Raw genomic sequence first — 17,072 nt, forward strand, 5'->3', positions numbered from 1 at the left:
ATGTGGAATCCCCAAAAAATGATTTCCCCAAATTCTGGAGAAGGGTAATATTTGGTTTTCTATCTCAAGCAATGAAAACGCAAAATTGTGCTCCACTGAATGTTCACACATTTTTGGATATGATCATTTTCAGATATACAGTAGAGTCTCACTTATCCAAGCTAAACGGGCCAGCAGAAGCTTGGATAAGCGAATATCTTGGATAATAAGGAGGGATTAAGGAAAAGTCTATTAAACATCAAATTAGGTTATGATTTTACAAATTAAGCACCAAAACATCATGTTATACAACAAATTTGGCAGAAAAAGTAGTTCAATACGCAGTAATGTTATGTTGTAATTGCTGTATTTACGAATTTAGCACCAAAATATCATGATATATTGCAAACATTGACTACAAAAATGGCTTGGATAATCCAGAAGCTTGGATAAGCGAGGCTTGGATAAGTGAGACTCTACTGTAGTAATAAAACACTAATGGCAGCCCAGCATGGTGTAGTGGTTTGACAGTTGGGCTTGGACTCTATGGGAGAAAAGTGATAGGTTCAACCAGAGATTCAGCGTTGGCCCCATGACTTGAAAATATTGAAAAATAAATACCAGAAAGCAAACCTTGATTTTGCCATTAATTTTCCTTGGGAATCTGCTAGGATTTCCAAGGGGGGTTGAAGAACCAAGTGAACAGAACCGCCCAATTTCTCGGTTGTTTTCTGTTGTTTTTGACCCTTGATCTATTGGGAGAAGCAGGGGTTTTTTTTTAATTGTGTCAGAAGCGAAGTGAGGCAAGTTGCTTTTGGTGTGAGACAATTGGCTGTCTTCAAAGACGTTGCACAGGGGACGCACGGATGTGTTACCATCCTGCACAGGGCTTCTCATGTCCTTGGATGGGAAGCTAGGGCTGTCAGATGGCAGCTCGCCCCGTCTCGTGGATTCGAACTGCCAACCTTCAAGTCAGCAGTTCAGTCAGTACAAGGGTTTAACCCATTGCACCACCGTGGCTTGGGAGAAGAAGGTAAGAAACAACAACAGCACTATTTTCCATGTGGTACTTAGCTAAAGACTAGGTGCTAATTATCTATGTTTGTTTTGAAGCGGAACATAGGGTAAGAATATATTTTAAAATAAATACATTTTCCCAAGCAGTTGCCACCTCACAAAAATAGCTGAGGAAACATCTTGCAGATGGGCACAAGGACATGAAATAAGTTTCCTAACAAATGATGGAGAGAAAAAGTTCAACTCTGAGATGTAATTTTTAAAGCAATAATTAGTGCGATTCTTAAAGTGATGTACACATAGTTCATCCACCCCCAGCTTTCCACCAACCCCATCATGCCTGGCCACTGAATATGCCAGCTGGAGATGATGGGAGTTGAAGTCCAGCAACATCTGGGTCCCAAGGCTGAAATGTACATTAAAAATACATTTGACAGAAAATATACTTTTCTGATTCTGTTTATTGTGTGGATCCGATTGTACACCATGGTGCAATAAAATTGTGTCCCTTGTATAAAATGATAAAATCAAGGTTTAAACTTTGGAATTTATTTTTTTGTTTTCAAGCTGTGTGTGGTTGACTGCGTGGATAAAGAATCTGTGGATATAGAGGGATGGTTATACTATGAAAGATCCCTGAATCAATTTGCCTGTAATGCAGTCTTGCTCTTTTCTTGCTTACTTCCACTTTGGTGAGCTTCAGGAGCCATATCATCTCATGATATGTCCACAGTATGACAGCCTAAGAAACATCATTTTGGTTCCTAGTCAGATCCAACGACTGGCTTATCAATACTAATTCCGATTGATTTTAGGTATGTCTCTGCTCCTCTCTTTTGCAAGTGTTTGCTATCTGTGCCAGAGTTGCTGGTTTTGGGTGCTCCTCTTCCTTCACTGTCTCCCCCCCCCCCCCCCCAAAATGGTATTGCATCCTTCTGTTTCCTGTGTTGTTGGGAACGGTTGCTAAGGCGAGAAGTGTTCGATTACACTCCCAGTGAATCTCACTCTAATAATATACTTTGCTATGCATACTTCAGAAGCAGACACCTCTTGGCTATAAAGAGCAGGCAGATTTCAACAGAGGAATAGTTTAACTTATGTTACATACCCGGAGCCTGCAAGGCAAGCCAATGGACATCCCCCCCCCCCCCCAAAAAAAAAAGCACACTCGGGGCCAAAGTAAGTGTCGGTATGTAGAACAATGGCAGAAGAAAACTCTCTGGGGAAACATCTCTCCAATTTCATAACCAAAGGTTTCTTCTTCTGTCTTTTTAAAAAGGCAAACCATACTTGTAATGCTTGCAATGCTTGACTGGGTAGCTCCAAAGCTTGGAAAGTTAATATTACTTTGTTGTTGTGGTTTAAAAAGGGGGGGGCCTCCCCCATCTCTTGAGGGATTCTGGGGCCACTCTTTACCTCTCCAGTGACTTAACTCACTCTGTAAAATGGCAGAAACAGAACTGGTTGAGATGTCATATTTATAAGATATATAGATAGAGCCTGGAGATCAATGTGCTGGGAAGCCACAACATAGATCTCTAGCAAGCCATCCTTTTAGCTGTCCCAAGGCAGAATCCAGGCCTCCTGTTTTCTTAGTCTCCCTTATCTAGGGTTCACCAGATAGTCACACTCTTTTGTGCATGACAGCATCATCTGGTGGATACTCTGTTTTGTTTTTAATACTTTCCATTCTAAAATGTTGAAATGCCTCTCCAAATATGAAGGGCTTATCTACACTGGCTGCTTAATCTGTACTCAACTGGGAACAGTAATGTTCTGGACCCGGAGGTGGTCACACAGTCGGTCTCCAACCTGTGGTGGTGACGTGGTGAAGTCTACACAGTACAGTCAGGCTGAGACCAACCTGGCCCTGAGGAACCATCACCTTTCCATCCCTGTCACCATTGTAGCCCCAGAGCTCCAAGCTGTGGTGGGTACTCCATACTGACATTAGGGTGCCCACAGAACCAGGGAGGAATGGGGGTAGCAGCAATGGTGCAATATGGATTGAATCTGTTTCCTTTTCTTTGCACTGATGAGCACAGGAAAAAAAGGGCTGGTGACAGTGTACCATGTGGACAATGGATTGGTCTGCAATAGTGCTGTCCAAATTATGATCAAACCTGAGCTGCTTTAGAGTTTTGGCCAAACTGCAAATCATTCCCAACTTTCCTTAACAGAATTAAACCCATTTAACTCAGTTTACTTTGTAATAAGGACAAGTCCCTGGATGTCATGTAGACAGCCAGGAGCAATTTTATGGTCAATGTTGGCTACTGAGCCCTTATAGATGAGTACTCAGTCACTGACTGTTAAGAGGTTTATGCTAAAATATGCTTGAATCCCATTATTTTCCCAGAAGACAGGAGCAGAATTCAAAAAGATCTTGACAGACTAGAGAGATGGGCCAAAACTAACAAAATGAAGTTCAACAGGGATAAATGCAAGATACTTCATTTCGGCAGAAAAAATCGAATGCAAAGATACAGAATGGGGGACGCCTGGCTAGACAGCAGTACATGTGAAAAAGATCTTGTGGACAACAAGTTAAACATGAGCCAGCAATGTGATGCGGCTGCTAAGAATGCCAACGGGATTCTGGCCTGCATCAATAGGGGAATAGCGTCTAGATCCAGGGAAGTCATGCTCCCACTCGATTCTGCCTTGGCCAGACCACACCTGGAATACTGTGTCCAATTCTGGGCACCGCAGTTGGAGGGAGATGTTGACAAGCTGGAATGTGTCCAGAGGAGGGCAACTAAAATGATCAAAGGTCTGGAGAACAAGCCCTATGAGGAGAGGCTTAAAGAACTGGGCATGTTTAGCCTGCAGAAGAGAGATTCTATGATTCTATGGTCCACCCACCGCTAGAATGTGGCCCTGGAGAACTGAAACTGGATCCAGCCCTTGGGGCTCCTGATCCTTGCTCTAATCCATCAGAACCTCTGCTGAAGCTTCCTTGGAGACTTCTGCCAGTCTGTCCAGACCATCAGGATTTCAGTTTGCAGCCATTTACCCTTCCGGGGCAAACTAAGCAAATCTACAGGCGTATTCTTAAAAACACGAACATCTGTTCTGTCCATATGCGAGGGGTTCTGGCCTACAGCTGCTGATGAATGGCTGGAGGAGGATTCAAAGGCTTTAGCAGTAATGAGGGAAGATGTTTATCCCTATTTATCACACCCTCATACAGCCAGGCAACATCAGGCTAACAAGGTCCTTCACCCTTTGGGATAATATGTGTCCGGGGCTCGGTAGCAGATTTATCCTGAGTTCAGCCTCTGTCCCCTTAATCCCAAGCAGGATGGGCCTTGAGAAGGAGGCATGAATGTAAACCCCACTGCCCTGAATTCCACAGAGATCTCTCACGCTCATGGCCTTTTCCTTTTCCATGATCACCTGGAAAGCTGGGGACAATTTGGATGCCATGACACCACTTTTTTTTAGTCTCTCTACAAATCTACTAAAACAGCTTCCTCTTCACAATCTATATTTTCTGTAAGGCAGGAGTTGACAACTGTTGTTGGGAATTGTTTTTGCTCCATGGTGGAGTCCACCACACCATTTTGGGCCAAAGCTTTGAAGGAAAAGGATGCTTCCAAATGGATATAGACTATGACATTCATCTATTCCACCCACTGGACAAATTGGCTGGTGTCAATAAGAGTTAGAGCAAAATATCTGGAGGGCCATAGGTTCCTCATTCCCTTTTCTAAAGTCTAAACATGTAACATTTCACTGCTATCTTAACTTGAGTGCTGGATCACACTAGAAAAAAACCCTTGGTATTCGAGATAAGCAATGTAGGTTTTATTGGGAGAAACTGAGATCTTCATGAAGATGAAATCTGTATCAGATACCTTTTTCTTTTATCTACTATATAACACAGCTTTCAGTGTCCTGTTTTCAGTATCAGATCTAGAATAAATGTTATTTAAAGTTCTACCATTATGCCTTGACTCTGCTAGAACTCCTACACTGCAGTATATAGTTAAAAGAATGCTGTCCTCTAGATATTTTGGACAACAACTTCTAGAAACCCCAGTCAGCATGGAAGAGGTTATGAAAATTAAGGGTTGAAAACACCTGGAGGACACTAGGTTGCCTGCCCCTAAAATACTAGTCTAACATAAATGGGCTTCCTCCGCAAAACCATGAGATTTTGTATTTTGAGGACAGTATGGAAGATCTCTATTGTCCAAACCCAGTTGCTATGGCTATGGTTCCCAATTTTTCTTTCACTGGGGCCAGAAGAATTAGTCATCAGAAACTGTCTCAAAGCTGTAGTGCAGAGAATACACCCAAAGTAATCACAGGAAGCCCTCACATTTTGAGATGGGAAGGAAGGCCCTTTCAGGCCATGGGGCATTTCTTTTCATAGAGTCAAAGAATCATAGAGTTGGAAGAGACTCGTGGGCCATCCAGTCCAACTGCCTGCCAAGAAGTAGGAAAATCACATTCAAAACACCCCTGAAAGATGGCCACCCAATCTCTGTTTCAAAGTCTCCAAAGAAGTAGCCCCCACCACATTCCAGGGCAGGGAGTTCCACTGCTGAACAGCTCTCACAGTGAGGAAGTTCTTCCTAATATTCAGGTGGAATCTCCTTTCCTGCAGTTTGAAGCCATTGTTCCGCATCCTAGTCTCCAGGTCACCAGAAAACAAGCTTGCTCCCTCTTCCCTATGACTTCTCCTCACATATTTATATATGGCCCGCATCATGTCTCCTCTCAGCCTTCTCTTCTGCAAACTGAACATGCCCAGCTCTTTAAGACGCTCCTCATAGGGCTTGATCATTTTAGTCGCCCTTCTCTGGACACTTTCCAGCTTGTCAACATCTCCCTTCAATTTCGGTACCCAGAACTGGACACAGTGTGATTCCAGGTGTGGTCTGACCAAGGCAGAAGAGAGAGGTAGTATGACTTCCCTGGATCTAGACACTATACTTTTGAATGCCATGTGTCTTTATACTTCACAAGATCACTGCTCCATGTGGCCCCATACTGTCTGCCTGGAGCAGTGATGGTCCTCCAAGGAGTAATATCTTGTGAAAGGTTACTGTTTGGATGATATTTCCCAGAATTCTTTAATGAACATGGCTACAAGTATGATTTTATGTTTGGAAACTTTTGGAGTAATGTATTTAACAAACCCACTCTTTCCAAACTTAAATCTAACTTTTGGACACTTCCAGTTTTGACTCTCCAACCCACCATTTTTTTTTTAGTTTCAGAGGCTACAAGGAAGAGAAAATAGGCTCCTTGATCAATGACATGAAGCATAGACTCCACAACTCTGGGCCATGCCCCCTCTAGGCATTCCCAGCTTTCAATGTTACCTGAAGCATCGGCCCAGAAGGTATAAATACACAAAGTTACATATCAAATATGTAATGGAAAACTCAAGCAATTTGGCAACCTTATCCAGAAAGGAAGTTATTCCTTCAGGAGACAGAAGTATTACTGGCAAATTTAAACATTTTCTTACTGACAGATAAGAAAATAATGTAGTAGGCAGGTGACAGTTAGCTGTGACTATTCAGTATCAGATGAGTAGAGGCATGTTTTGTTACATATATCTACCTGTTCAAGACTGCTGAGGGAAGATAAGACATACCTTAGTGATTTGGACATATTTAATTATTTGTTTCTTTGATTCTCATTAAGAAAATAAACAACAAAATTTCTGTGCTATTTTTCCCAGGCTTAGCATTTTGCCAAATGTCCTGGATAATTATCTTGTAAAGAAACACTTATCATTTTTCATGCAGGAAACAATACATATTTCAAACAAATAACTTACTTCTTCTCTACCTAAAACTAACCAATTTTCTCACAAACTTTTGTTTTTTAAGTATTCAGTGTTTAATTTTACAAAAAGGCGTAACTTGGATCGAGTTAAATCTTCACAACATCCGTACCACTGAATTGTGGCAAAAATTTCTAGAAGCTGCACAGTAGGTGGATTCTCAAAATGTCATCTTGACCCAGACGGCTTCGTGGTTATATCTATCCACACCCTGGAACATCCTCAGCACTCTACGTCCTGCGCTGCGTAGACCTGGAAGATCACTTGGCATTGTGTGTTGCCCCCCCCCCCCCCAAAATAAATCCACAACCTGCAATTGGTAGTTGCAGTCTCTGCACCAGCACACTGCATGGAGAGCATTACTGATCTGATCAGGTATATGTTTTCATTTTGGAGGGACTTCATTGAGAATATGGTGAAGCAATGCATTCCCGCTAAAGTGGGCCATCATGGAATCGTAGAGTTGGAAGGGTCCCAAAGACTATATAGTCCAACTTCATTCTGCAGTGCAAGAACACACACCCAAAGAACCCCCAACTGATGGGCATCCAACCTCTGCTTTAAAATTTCCAGAGAAGGAGACTCCATCATACTTCCAGACAGCAGCATATTCCAGTGTTGAATAGCTCTTACCATTAGGAAGTTCTCCCTAATATTCAGGTGGAATCTCTTTTTCTGTCATTTGAATTACTGCTCTGTGTCCTAGTCTGTAGAGCAGAAGAAAACCAACCTGCTCCATCTTCACTGTGCCATCCTTTTAAATATTTACACATGCTCTATCTTGTCCCCACTTTAAATCTCTTTCTCAGGCTAAATGTACCAGCTTCCAAAACACTCATAGGACTTGGCCTGCAGACGTTTGATCACTTTTGTTACCCTTCTTTCAACACATTTCAATTTGTCAATATGCTTCAATGATCTCGACACCTTCTTCCAGGTGAAGTCTGATCAAAGCAGAATAGAGTGGGACCATTACTTCCCTCGATCTGGAGGCCGCTCCAATTAATGCCCCCCGGATGCTAGATTTGGATCCAGTGGACTCAATTGCCAAAACAGTTCTAAGAATAAATCAATCCAAAGGTATTTGCACTGATACAAAACAGAAGGGAACATGCTAATGCATTCAGTACCAAAACAGGTTCTAGTCGACTTGGTCCAGCAGTAACTCTGTGTTGTCACTGTATGCCTTCAAGTAATTTCCAACTGAAGGTAACCCTAAAGCGAACCTATCATGCTATTTTCTTGTCCAGATTCCTTCAGAAGAGATATACCATTGCTTTGTTCTAAGGCTGAGAGAGCATGTCTTGCCCAGGTGGGTATCCATGGACCCAAACCACTATGCTGTGACCCACCATGGGTAACAACAACAACAACAACAACAAAAACAACAACAACATGCATTGCACGGGTTCTCAATTATACCTTTACAAGACACAAATATACAAAAAGGTGGGAAAGGGAGAACTGCCAGAAGGTAAACTTGGATGTTAAATGTAAACCATGCCTAACTGTTTCTGCTATCTTTCACTTTACAATAATCTGTTGAAAAGCAAATAAACATTCAGAGAAACAAAAAAGAGTGTATGCTGATGTAAGAATGCAACTTATGTGAAAGATTTCTTAGTTTTCTTCTTCCCACTTATGAGAACAGTTATGGAAGGAGCTATATCACAGTGACATCTCTTTCCATGTGTTCCTTTCATAGATTTCCAGAATTTAGAGAAGTTGCTGTTTCTTCCAACAAGCATGATTATATTCTGAACTTTACGTTTGCATGAGAAGTTTGTTTTTATATTTCCAGGTCAGCAAAGAGGAAGAGGCGCATGGCCAGAGGACCTGGCTTGTCAGTGCACACAGCCAAACATCACAACGAAACAGCCCACTTGGAAAGAACGAAGCTGTACTTTTGTAAACAACTAATGAACAAAGCTGAATTAAGATAGTTACAGCTCTGGGATCGTTCCAAAATAGAACTCTCTTTGTATCGATGCATGAAATATTCTAAATAAATAAACGAAACACAAACTACAACAGATAGCAGCCCAAAAACCTTCACATCTGAATCTATTTATAACCAAGTAATTTCAATGAAACAACTTGATCCCATGGTTTTCTTTAAATCAGTCACCCATAAAACATTGATGATGATCAACATCAGGAGACTGAGGAAACAATTGGGAAAGAAGAGGAAGTAAATTACAATGTTTATTTTCAGTACTGGACTTCTAGTCAGTGAAGGACCCAAAGCAACTGCATCAATTGAACAGCAGACAATGTGTTTTTAAAATTTATTTTGAGTTTTTTTCATTTCTGACATTCCCCTGTCAAATTATGATAATTCTAGTACCTGTAAAAGGTGCCTTGGGATTTATAAGATGTGTGATTCCCACCCATTAGAAAAAGACTTCATGGACACATGGAGGTTTCTTAAGCGACTGATCTGCTCTGTCAATCCTGTTCATTAGAAAGCATGGCTCATTTGTCTCATCAATGCACACCTAAACTTTCTTCAAATGCTGCACCCATCTTCATTAATTTGACCTCAGTGGCTGCCATTTCATATCCTGAGCTCCTGATGCAATTCCCCCCACAAATACAGGACCAAGTGTCCTGATCAGCCAGCCACCCATAGAAATCAATAGTAGCCCTCAAGGACACAAACTGTTTCTGTCTGGAATTGTTAAGTGCAGCCACCCACACACCGGACGGCTCCAGTCGATCACGGCAATTAGGTTTTGACTCCAGCTGTTTGCTCAAATAGACTTAAACTATGGCAGTAAAACCAGGGTAAAGCTCTGTGTGAATGTGTGACAAGCAACGGCCAAACTACCTTCTAGCTAATGCCTATCACTTCCAAGAGATTGGAGAATCTCTCCGGAAGAAAGACCAACTACCAAAAAGGGTCATAGTATCATATTTAGTCTACTGTGTTCCCTCACTTATCATGGGGGTTATGTTCCAGGACCACCCGCAATAAGTGAAAATCTGCAAAGTACGGACACTATATTTGTTTCTATATTTATACATGATTTTAGTAGTTATATACTATCTTAATTCTTTATCAACCAATTGTGTGTTGATAAATTGACTCCTCCTCCCGTTGCTGCTTGGGCTCCTTTTTTCTCCCTTTGGCTTCTCCTTCCTCCCTTCCTTAGGATGTAAACTGTAACTTTTTATGATTTATAATATTCTTTTAGAGTTTATTGAAAAACCGCGAAACAGCGAATCTACGAAAAGCGAACCGCAAAGTAGTGAGGGAACACTGTATTTCTTTCTTGCAGTGCAATTACAATAGGACTTAATGCAGCTCAACGTCAATTTAACTGCCATGGCTCAACACTATGGAATCCTGGGATTTGTAGACTCTCTCTGTCTCATAGAATAGTATTGGAAGAGACCTCATGGGCCATCTAGTCCAACCCCCCGCTAAGAAGCAGGGGGTTGGACTAGATGGCCCATGAGGTCTCTCATCTCCCTCCCCTTTCCCCTTCCGTCTGTCCTTTATATATTTGTATTGCATAAACATTTTTTAGGGAAAAAATGGGTTGTGAGTTGAAAAAGCTGAAGAAGCTCTGCTCTATACATTGTTAGGAGCCCATGATAGCACAGCAGATTAAACCGCTGAGCTGCTGAACTTACTGAACGAAAGGTTGGCGGCTCGAATCTGGGGAGCTGGGTGAGCTCTCGCTGTTAGCCCCAGGTTCTCCCAACTTAGCACTTCAAAATCATTCAAATGTGAGTTGATCGATAGGTACCGCTCTGGCGGGAAGGTAATGGCGCTGCATGCAGTCATGCCAGCCACATGACCTTGGAGGTGTCAACGGACAATGCTGGCTCTCTGGCTTAGAAATGGAGATGAACACCAGCCCCAAGAGTCGGACACAACTAGATGTAATGTCAAGGTGAAACCTTTATATTTATCTTATACATTGTTAAGTCTATCGGTTAGATCGTTAGTTATGCTAGTTATGCTAGTTAGGGCTGCTGGGACTAGTAGTCTATAAATATCTTGAAAGTTGCAGGATTCCTACATCAGTCCTACAGGTTAGTCCAAACTACGGTAGATCTACTATATCAATAATTGTATGGTATGATCATTGAAAAATTATAAGATCACAAATTGATTCACTAGATCTACTCTAATACTGGCCAACACAAATTTTGGTGCCTCAAATTTTAGTCCTGTTTCTGAGTATATTTGACCTGCTAATTCCATAAATGGCACCAGTTTCTCCTAATCAGATCTAGTTTTTGAGATACCAAACATATGCCATCCAGCAGTCTCCATCTGCTTACCCACAGAAAACCATGATAACTATATCTAAGAAACTAGAGCTGATGCAATCTCTCCAATGCAATTTTCTGAATCAGTACCCCAAATAACTCCAGAGATAGGCCTAAAAACCAACAATTTTTTTCTAGTTGGGTTTTGTTATCAGTAAATGCTTTTTATACCCATTGTATATATCTACGTAGCTGGGGTGATATAAATATTTCTTGAGCAAAAAGGTGTCACAAACATTTTTCGGGCGGAAAGGTGTCATGAGTGGAAAACGTTTACAAAGCCCTGCTATAAACAATTGTAGACAAACAATGCCTTGGGGGAAACCAAGGGCTTACTAAAGACAGCCTTTAAAATTAGAATTGGAGCTAGACAGCAGTCTGCAAAATTATATCAGTCCACAGTAGACATGAGACGCCCTTGTAAACAAACACAAGGCCAGCTTCTGCCTCCTCCCCATTTATGCTTTAATTTTTCTAAAATTAATTGGGTGAGAATAGAATGTGGGGATGGTTCTAACATGGCCAGAACTTACGAACTTCTCTCTCTGTAAGCAGCAGTAGCAACAGCAACAGCAGCGATGGAGCTTTATGGGGTTACCTGTAGCATGTTGAGAAGGAGGCTTCGGAACTTGGTGCCTTCCACCATGAAGAGTGCCATCTTGTCACAGAGCTTGGCGGCCGTGAAGGCAAAACTGCGGTCCGTCACGGCCTTCTGGTAAATGGTTTTGACAATCTCCCCGAGCATTTCCTCGGAGTTGGTGGAGTTCTGGGCCTCCTCCATGAAGTTGGTGAGCTTGGAGTCCACCCCGCTGCTGTTGTTCCGCATGCTGTTAAGAATTTCAATTAGTTTGTCCATTTTGTTCTTTTCTGGGTTGGTGGACTCCACGGCCACTTCGTCCTGATCCGTGAAAAGGGAAAGACAAGGCATCTGTTATGCAAGGAAACGTGGAAGGGGACAGAAAAGGGAAAGAAAGAAGGAAGGAAGGAAGGAAAGAAGAAAACACAGATCAGCAATGCGCAGCAAGCAACCACGATTAGCAAGCATAAAACAAGATCTGTGTCAGGGATGCAGCTACACTAGAAGCATATAAATCTAGATGCAGAGGAAAATCTGAACAGGTGGCTACAAGTTTATAGGCTTTACTGGCTGCTCCATCATAGTTTATCACTCTAAGAAGCCATCACTACTTTGGAATTCTGAAAAGTTACATTTTTCGAGTACATATTGGGCATGTTGTCTTGGGAGAGGTATGTTTATGAAAGGTACAATCCATCACAGTAACACATCCAAGATCTTATTACCATCATTTTCACAGAATCTGAGGACATTTCAAAGTGCTAACTTTTCAGGGCTTTTTCACTGAAGATCTCTAGGAACTATAATGTTATCAAGAAACTGAGGACTTTTAACAAAGGATCCCCAAATGAACATTGTTTGTACTGGCATTATTAGAAACAAACCCTTTTCACTCCAAAATATGCTTATTACAGGTATATTGAAGTTAATGAAATAAACATGTTTCTGGCCATTACTTAAAAGAAAATTTGGAACTGGAGACAGGAAATAAAATGGAAACAACAGAGTTAGGTTCCTACACTAACACCACAAACATGCAGGTTTCCGTGAACCTCTTTGAAACTAGCAATTTGCATGTGTGAATGATTATGAGACTTTCCAGACTGCAAAATTATAGAAGTTTCACTTCACTTTAACTGCCATACCTCCATTCTAATGAATCCTAGGATTTGTAGTTTGTTGTGGCATCAGGGCTCTTTAGCAGGCAAAGACAAATTTCTTACAAAACTACAAATCCCAGAATTTTGTAGCACTGAGCCATGGCAATTAATGTTGTGTCAAAGCACTATAATTCTGTCCCAGTCAGGGAAGCCTTGCATGAAATAAACAAAATTACTTTTAATCCTTTGGAGCCCATTTCAAAACTTCTCCCAAAAGGCATCCAGGGATGATTCCTTCTTTCACCAGATTCCATTTTATCTTATACTGGGGCTGGGGTGAACCTCTGAAGGAGGCGAATCTGTTTTCCTCTTTTATCTCTGTTTTCCTATTCCTGCATGCAGTAGCCTTAATGCTTCTAGGCAAAAACAATAAACAGCACAGACTGACACCTAGTGACAGAACCTGGCACTACAGAATATTACACGGGTCCTGCTGAGTCAGAGGACAAACTAGAAATAGTGACAACTAAAGCACTAAAGCCTTCCTAAAACAAAGAAAATGTCAGATTAGAGAGAGTTTCCCCAATAACATCACCAAATCCCCCTTTTCTACTAAATGTAGCTAATAATCTCCCCTTGGGAGTAAACTGATAACATAATAGGCATAAAACTCACACAAGGGAAAGATATAAAAAGCAAAAGGAGATTCCTAGCAAAGAGGAGGAAGAGGAAGCAGCAGCAATAGCAGCAGCATTAAACTGGATTTAAATAGTTTACACACCTTTTAAATACAACTTGGAAGATGGATGAGAAACCCAATGAATAGTAAACATAAATGAATTCTGGTACTTCCAACAAAAATGATTCATTATAACAGACATTCCAAATCAAGACTGGTAAACAACATATTGAGATATATTTGCTGCAGGTTGCTTTGTACCGTGAAAAGGCAATTTTAAGTCCAGCTGAGTATCCTTTCTCTAAAATGCTTGGAACTAGAAGTCTTGGCAGATTTCCCCCAGATTTTGCATATACATAATGAGATTCCTTGGAGATGGGATCCATGCCTGCACACTAAAATCAATTCATGTTTCATATATACCTTATATTTGTAGCTTGAAGGTAATTTTATACTACTGTAAACATTTTTAATAATTTTGTTCATGAAACAAAGTTTGTGTACATGGAGCGTCATTATCGCAGCCATCCATGTGGACAATTCAGGAATATCTTGGATTCTGAAATCCTAAAAATGGATACATAACCCGTACTTCTCTGCACTGTATGGTATTACACTTTTTAGTAAATAGCTTCCATTTTGGCTGTCCACAATGAAAATAGTAAGCCCCTCTAGCTTTCTGAGGCCCTCCACCACACAGCTGAATAAAATCCCACATTTTCTGCTTTGAACTGGAATATATGGCAGTGTGGACTCAAATAACTTAGTTCAAAGCAAATATTATGGGATTTTCTGCCTTGATATTCTGGGTTATATGGCTGTGTGGAAGGGTTCATAGACAGAGAACAATCTCAAAAATGTTCAAGCTACATCTACTTTCATAGAATTAGTGAGTTTCTTGTTGTAGATCCTGTAACTCACTGTCTTTTTACTTGTTTCATGCCCCCACCTGCAAAAAGCCCTTCAGAAGCTCCACTCCTTCTCCATGTGTTTTATTACATTGGCATCACTGATTTCCCAGTTTCACTATGATTGAACCACCACTGATTCTGAAAGACTGAAATGTCACCAGTATTTAGAGCTATAACTTGAAATGGCGTTTTTTTGGTTTTGTTTTGGTCTCAATCCTTTGCTCTACCCATCATTGAAAAATGGTCCCCAGAACTTCTCTGAAACCAAATATGCCTCTCGGGACTAAAATGATTTTGCACGTTTGCTCTACATAACACCCTCACTTGCTTAGAAGGTTACCTTCACACTTGCAGTTACCTTCTCTTTTAGTCTCCTACGCAGTCTGTCTTTGGAAGACTGTAGCAAGTTAATTTTGGGCCTCTCGCTTATCCGTTCGTGGAGGCTGTCTTTCCGCTTGTGTTCTGGATCCTGAATGTACTGTGGGGACTGTCTGTCTGAGGCATCGCTGTTTCGGTGCATCTCCAGAGGGATGTGCACGGTACAGACAGAGGCGTCCTCGATTTTCAGGTTCTCAGTCTCTTTGGCATTTCGGTGCACCTCTTTGTCATTGGGCGAGTGTTTCTGGTTATGGTGCCACCGCCGGTTTTGGCTGTAGCCGTGGTGGCTGGGTCGCCCTGAGGAGTGGGGTGCTTGGCCTCCCTGGGAGGGTTTCTGGTGTTCCTTGTTGTGTTTGGCAGTGCCTTGCTGATGCTCCGGGTGCTGCTGTGCCTTGTTTCCTCCAGGAGCCCTTTGTCTCCTGCAATGACAAGCAGAACATACATTGTTTTTGACTTTTGGTACAATCACACATCATTCAGAACACCAAAGCGCTTCATTGGCGAACATACAATTGTATGTAAGAGGCATAATTTGTTGCAACAGAGACATTAATTTTAGTAACCACTAATAAGTTTAGCTCTAGTGACAAAAAAGTACAGTAGAACTTCTACATATGAATGCCCTAACATAAGTATGTTTTACCCCACAAATTCTCACTCGGCCTAGTGTGACGTTTTGACATCTGAACTTTGTTTTGACCTACGAACAGTGCAAAAGAGGCCTCTTTGCCCCCTAAACCAGTTCCAACGAGAAGGCAGAGAGAAACAAAATCTAGACTGGATTCCTAGCAGGAGCAGCTCTGGCTCATCCTGCAAAGCAGAAATTCTAGCTCCATGTGATTGCTTCCCCTGAACGTTCTGGGATGAGTCCAAACTGGAGATTCCACTCCAGAGATTACAGTCCACCCGGGTGTAGCAGAGCCTCAGCCTAACGTGAGAGTACAGGGCTTCCAGCAGATGGGAGCAGCCATTGTACCCCGTGATTCAGTGCCTCAGCCTGCTTGCCTTTGCCTGCTTGCCAGTGTTCTTCTCTGCTTTGGGAGATTGCTATCCACTAAGGAAGTTTGAGTTAGATCACTTTGTTGTTTTTTTTTGTTTTTTTTTTCTTCATTTCTTGTACTGTATGTTTTGCTCCAAGAAGAGAGTGAGGGGGAGAAAAAAACAAGAAAGGAAGGGTACTGGAATTAGTGCTGTACATACTGTATAGTATGAAGAAAATGATGCTTTTATCTTTCTGTTACACTGACCAATACACATTTTGTTGCCTCAAATGTGCTTCCTTGCCACAGTGGCTGGATGGAACCAAGCACTGACTATCTCTGAACATCTTATACATTAATTGTTATTCATAAAGTATATTTTCTTATTTAAAAACACATAACAAAAATGGGGTGGTTTTTGGGAGGGCAGAATGGATTAATAGCATCTTCAATAGGAAATCTGAGATAAGCATGTTTTCACTTAAGAGCATGGTCACAGAATGAATTACATTCTTAAGTCAAGATATCACTGTATGTGGGTCAATCCAAGTAACAAGCACTCACTGTACATTTTGGTTCCATTGAAGTAAATCAATTTCCAATGTAATAAACCCATCCATATGTAAATGAAGCAATATAAAGAAAAAGGGCCATTTCTACCACAGCACACAATGTTAGTTCTAATGTTAGTAGACTAATGACTTTACAGTTAACTGTAAGAATCAGCCACCATTTTTCTGACGTTGGTTGCAATGATCCCTATTCTTAATCTCTAAATCATCTCTCCCCCTCCTCAAAATTAATGTGTGCTATTTTAAACTCTCTTTCTTACTTTTATTTTCTTTTGCACAGATATTTATTTTACTTCACAAGGAACAAATTTGCGCTGACATGCTTAAAATGTGCTTTACTGGAGGAAGTGGCCATTACCCTAAGCTGGTCAGTGGCTAAAACTGTCCCCCAGGGTTGTTTGCCAAACCAATCCTGTCCATCAAACTGTATTCCTTGGCAGTCGGAGGAGGTCAGACCTCCTTTCTGTGGCCAACTGGCTCTTAACCGTCAAGACTGAACCCTTGTGTTTGGCTAAATGGAGGAAGAGCCGACCTGTGCTCTGTGGTAACGGAAGGAATTCACGCTTAGGTTTAAAAATGGTTGACTGACTTTATGAGAACTGAATCGTCTTACAGAAAACTGGTTGGAAAAACAGGTGGGGGAGTGTGTCTCAGTTGGACGGTGCTGTCTGAGGGTCTTGGATTACACTGGAACAGATTTATCACAGGTAGGAATCATCCCCATGTCTGAGTTTATGTGAGCAATTTGAGTGCACCGTTGCTTTGCCAACTGTACCAATAATCCTTTAA

At 41.5% G+C, this 17,072-nt stretch overlaps 1 protein-coding gene across 6 annotated transcripts in view; it reads right to left on the reverse strand.

Annotated features, from left to right (window-relative positions):
- Nucleotides 1-17,072, reverse strand: part of ctif (cap binding complex dependent translation initiation factor) — a 177,515-nt gene that overhangs the window by 47,774 nt on the left and 112,669 nt on the right. For 4 of the 6 annotated variants that reach the window (XM_062972567.1, XM_008102765.3, XM_016990860.2 and 1 more), the window contains 2 exons: nt 14,712-15,150; nt 11,685-12,014 (listed from right to left, as the gene is read on the reverse strand). In XM_062972567.1, coding sequence (XP_062828637.1) covers nt 11,685-12,014; nt 14,712-15,150 — 769 coding nt within the window. The remainder of the gene's footprint in view (nt 1-11,684; nt 12,015-14,711; nt 15,151-17,072) is intronic. The other 2 variants (XM_008102767.3, XM_003216171.4) reach the window with 1 other exon arrangement.

Source organism: Anolis carolinensis, chromosome 2 (assembly GCF_035594765.1).
Source record: "Anolis carolinensis isolate JA03-04 chromosome 2, rAnoCar3.1.pri, whole genome shotgun sequence".
NCBI lineage: Eukaryota > Metazoa > Chordata > Lepidosauria > Squamata > Dactyloidae > Anolis > Anolis carolinensis.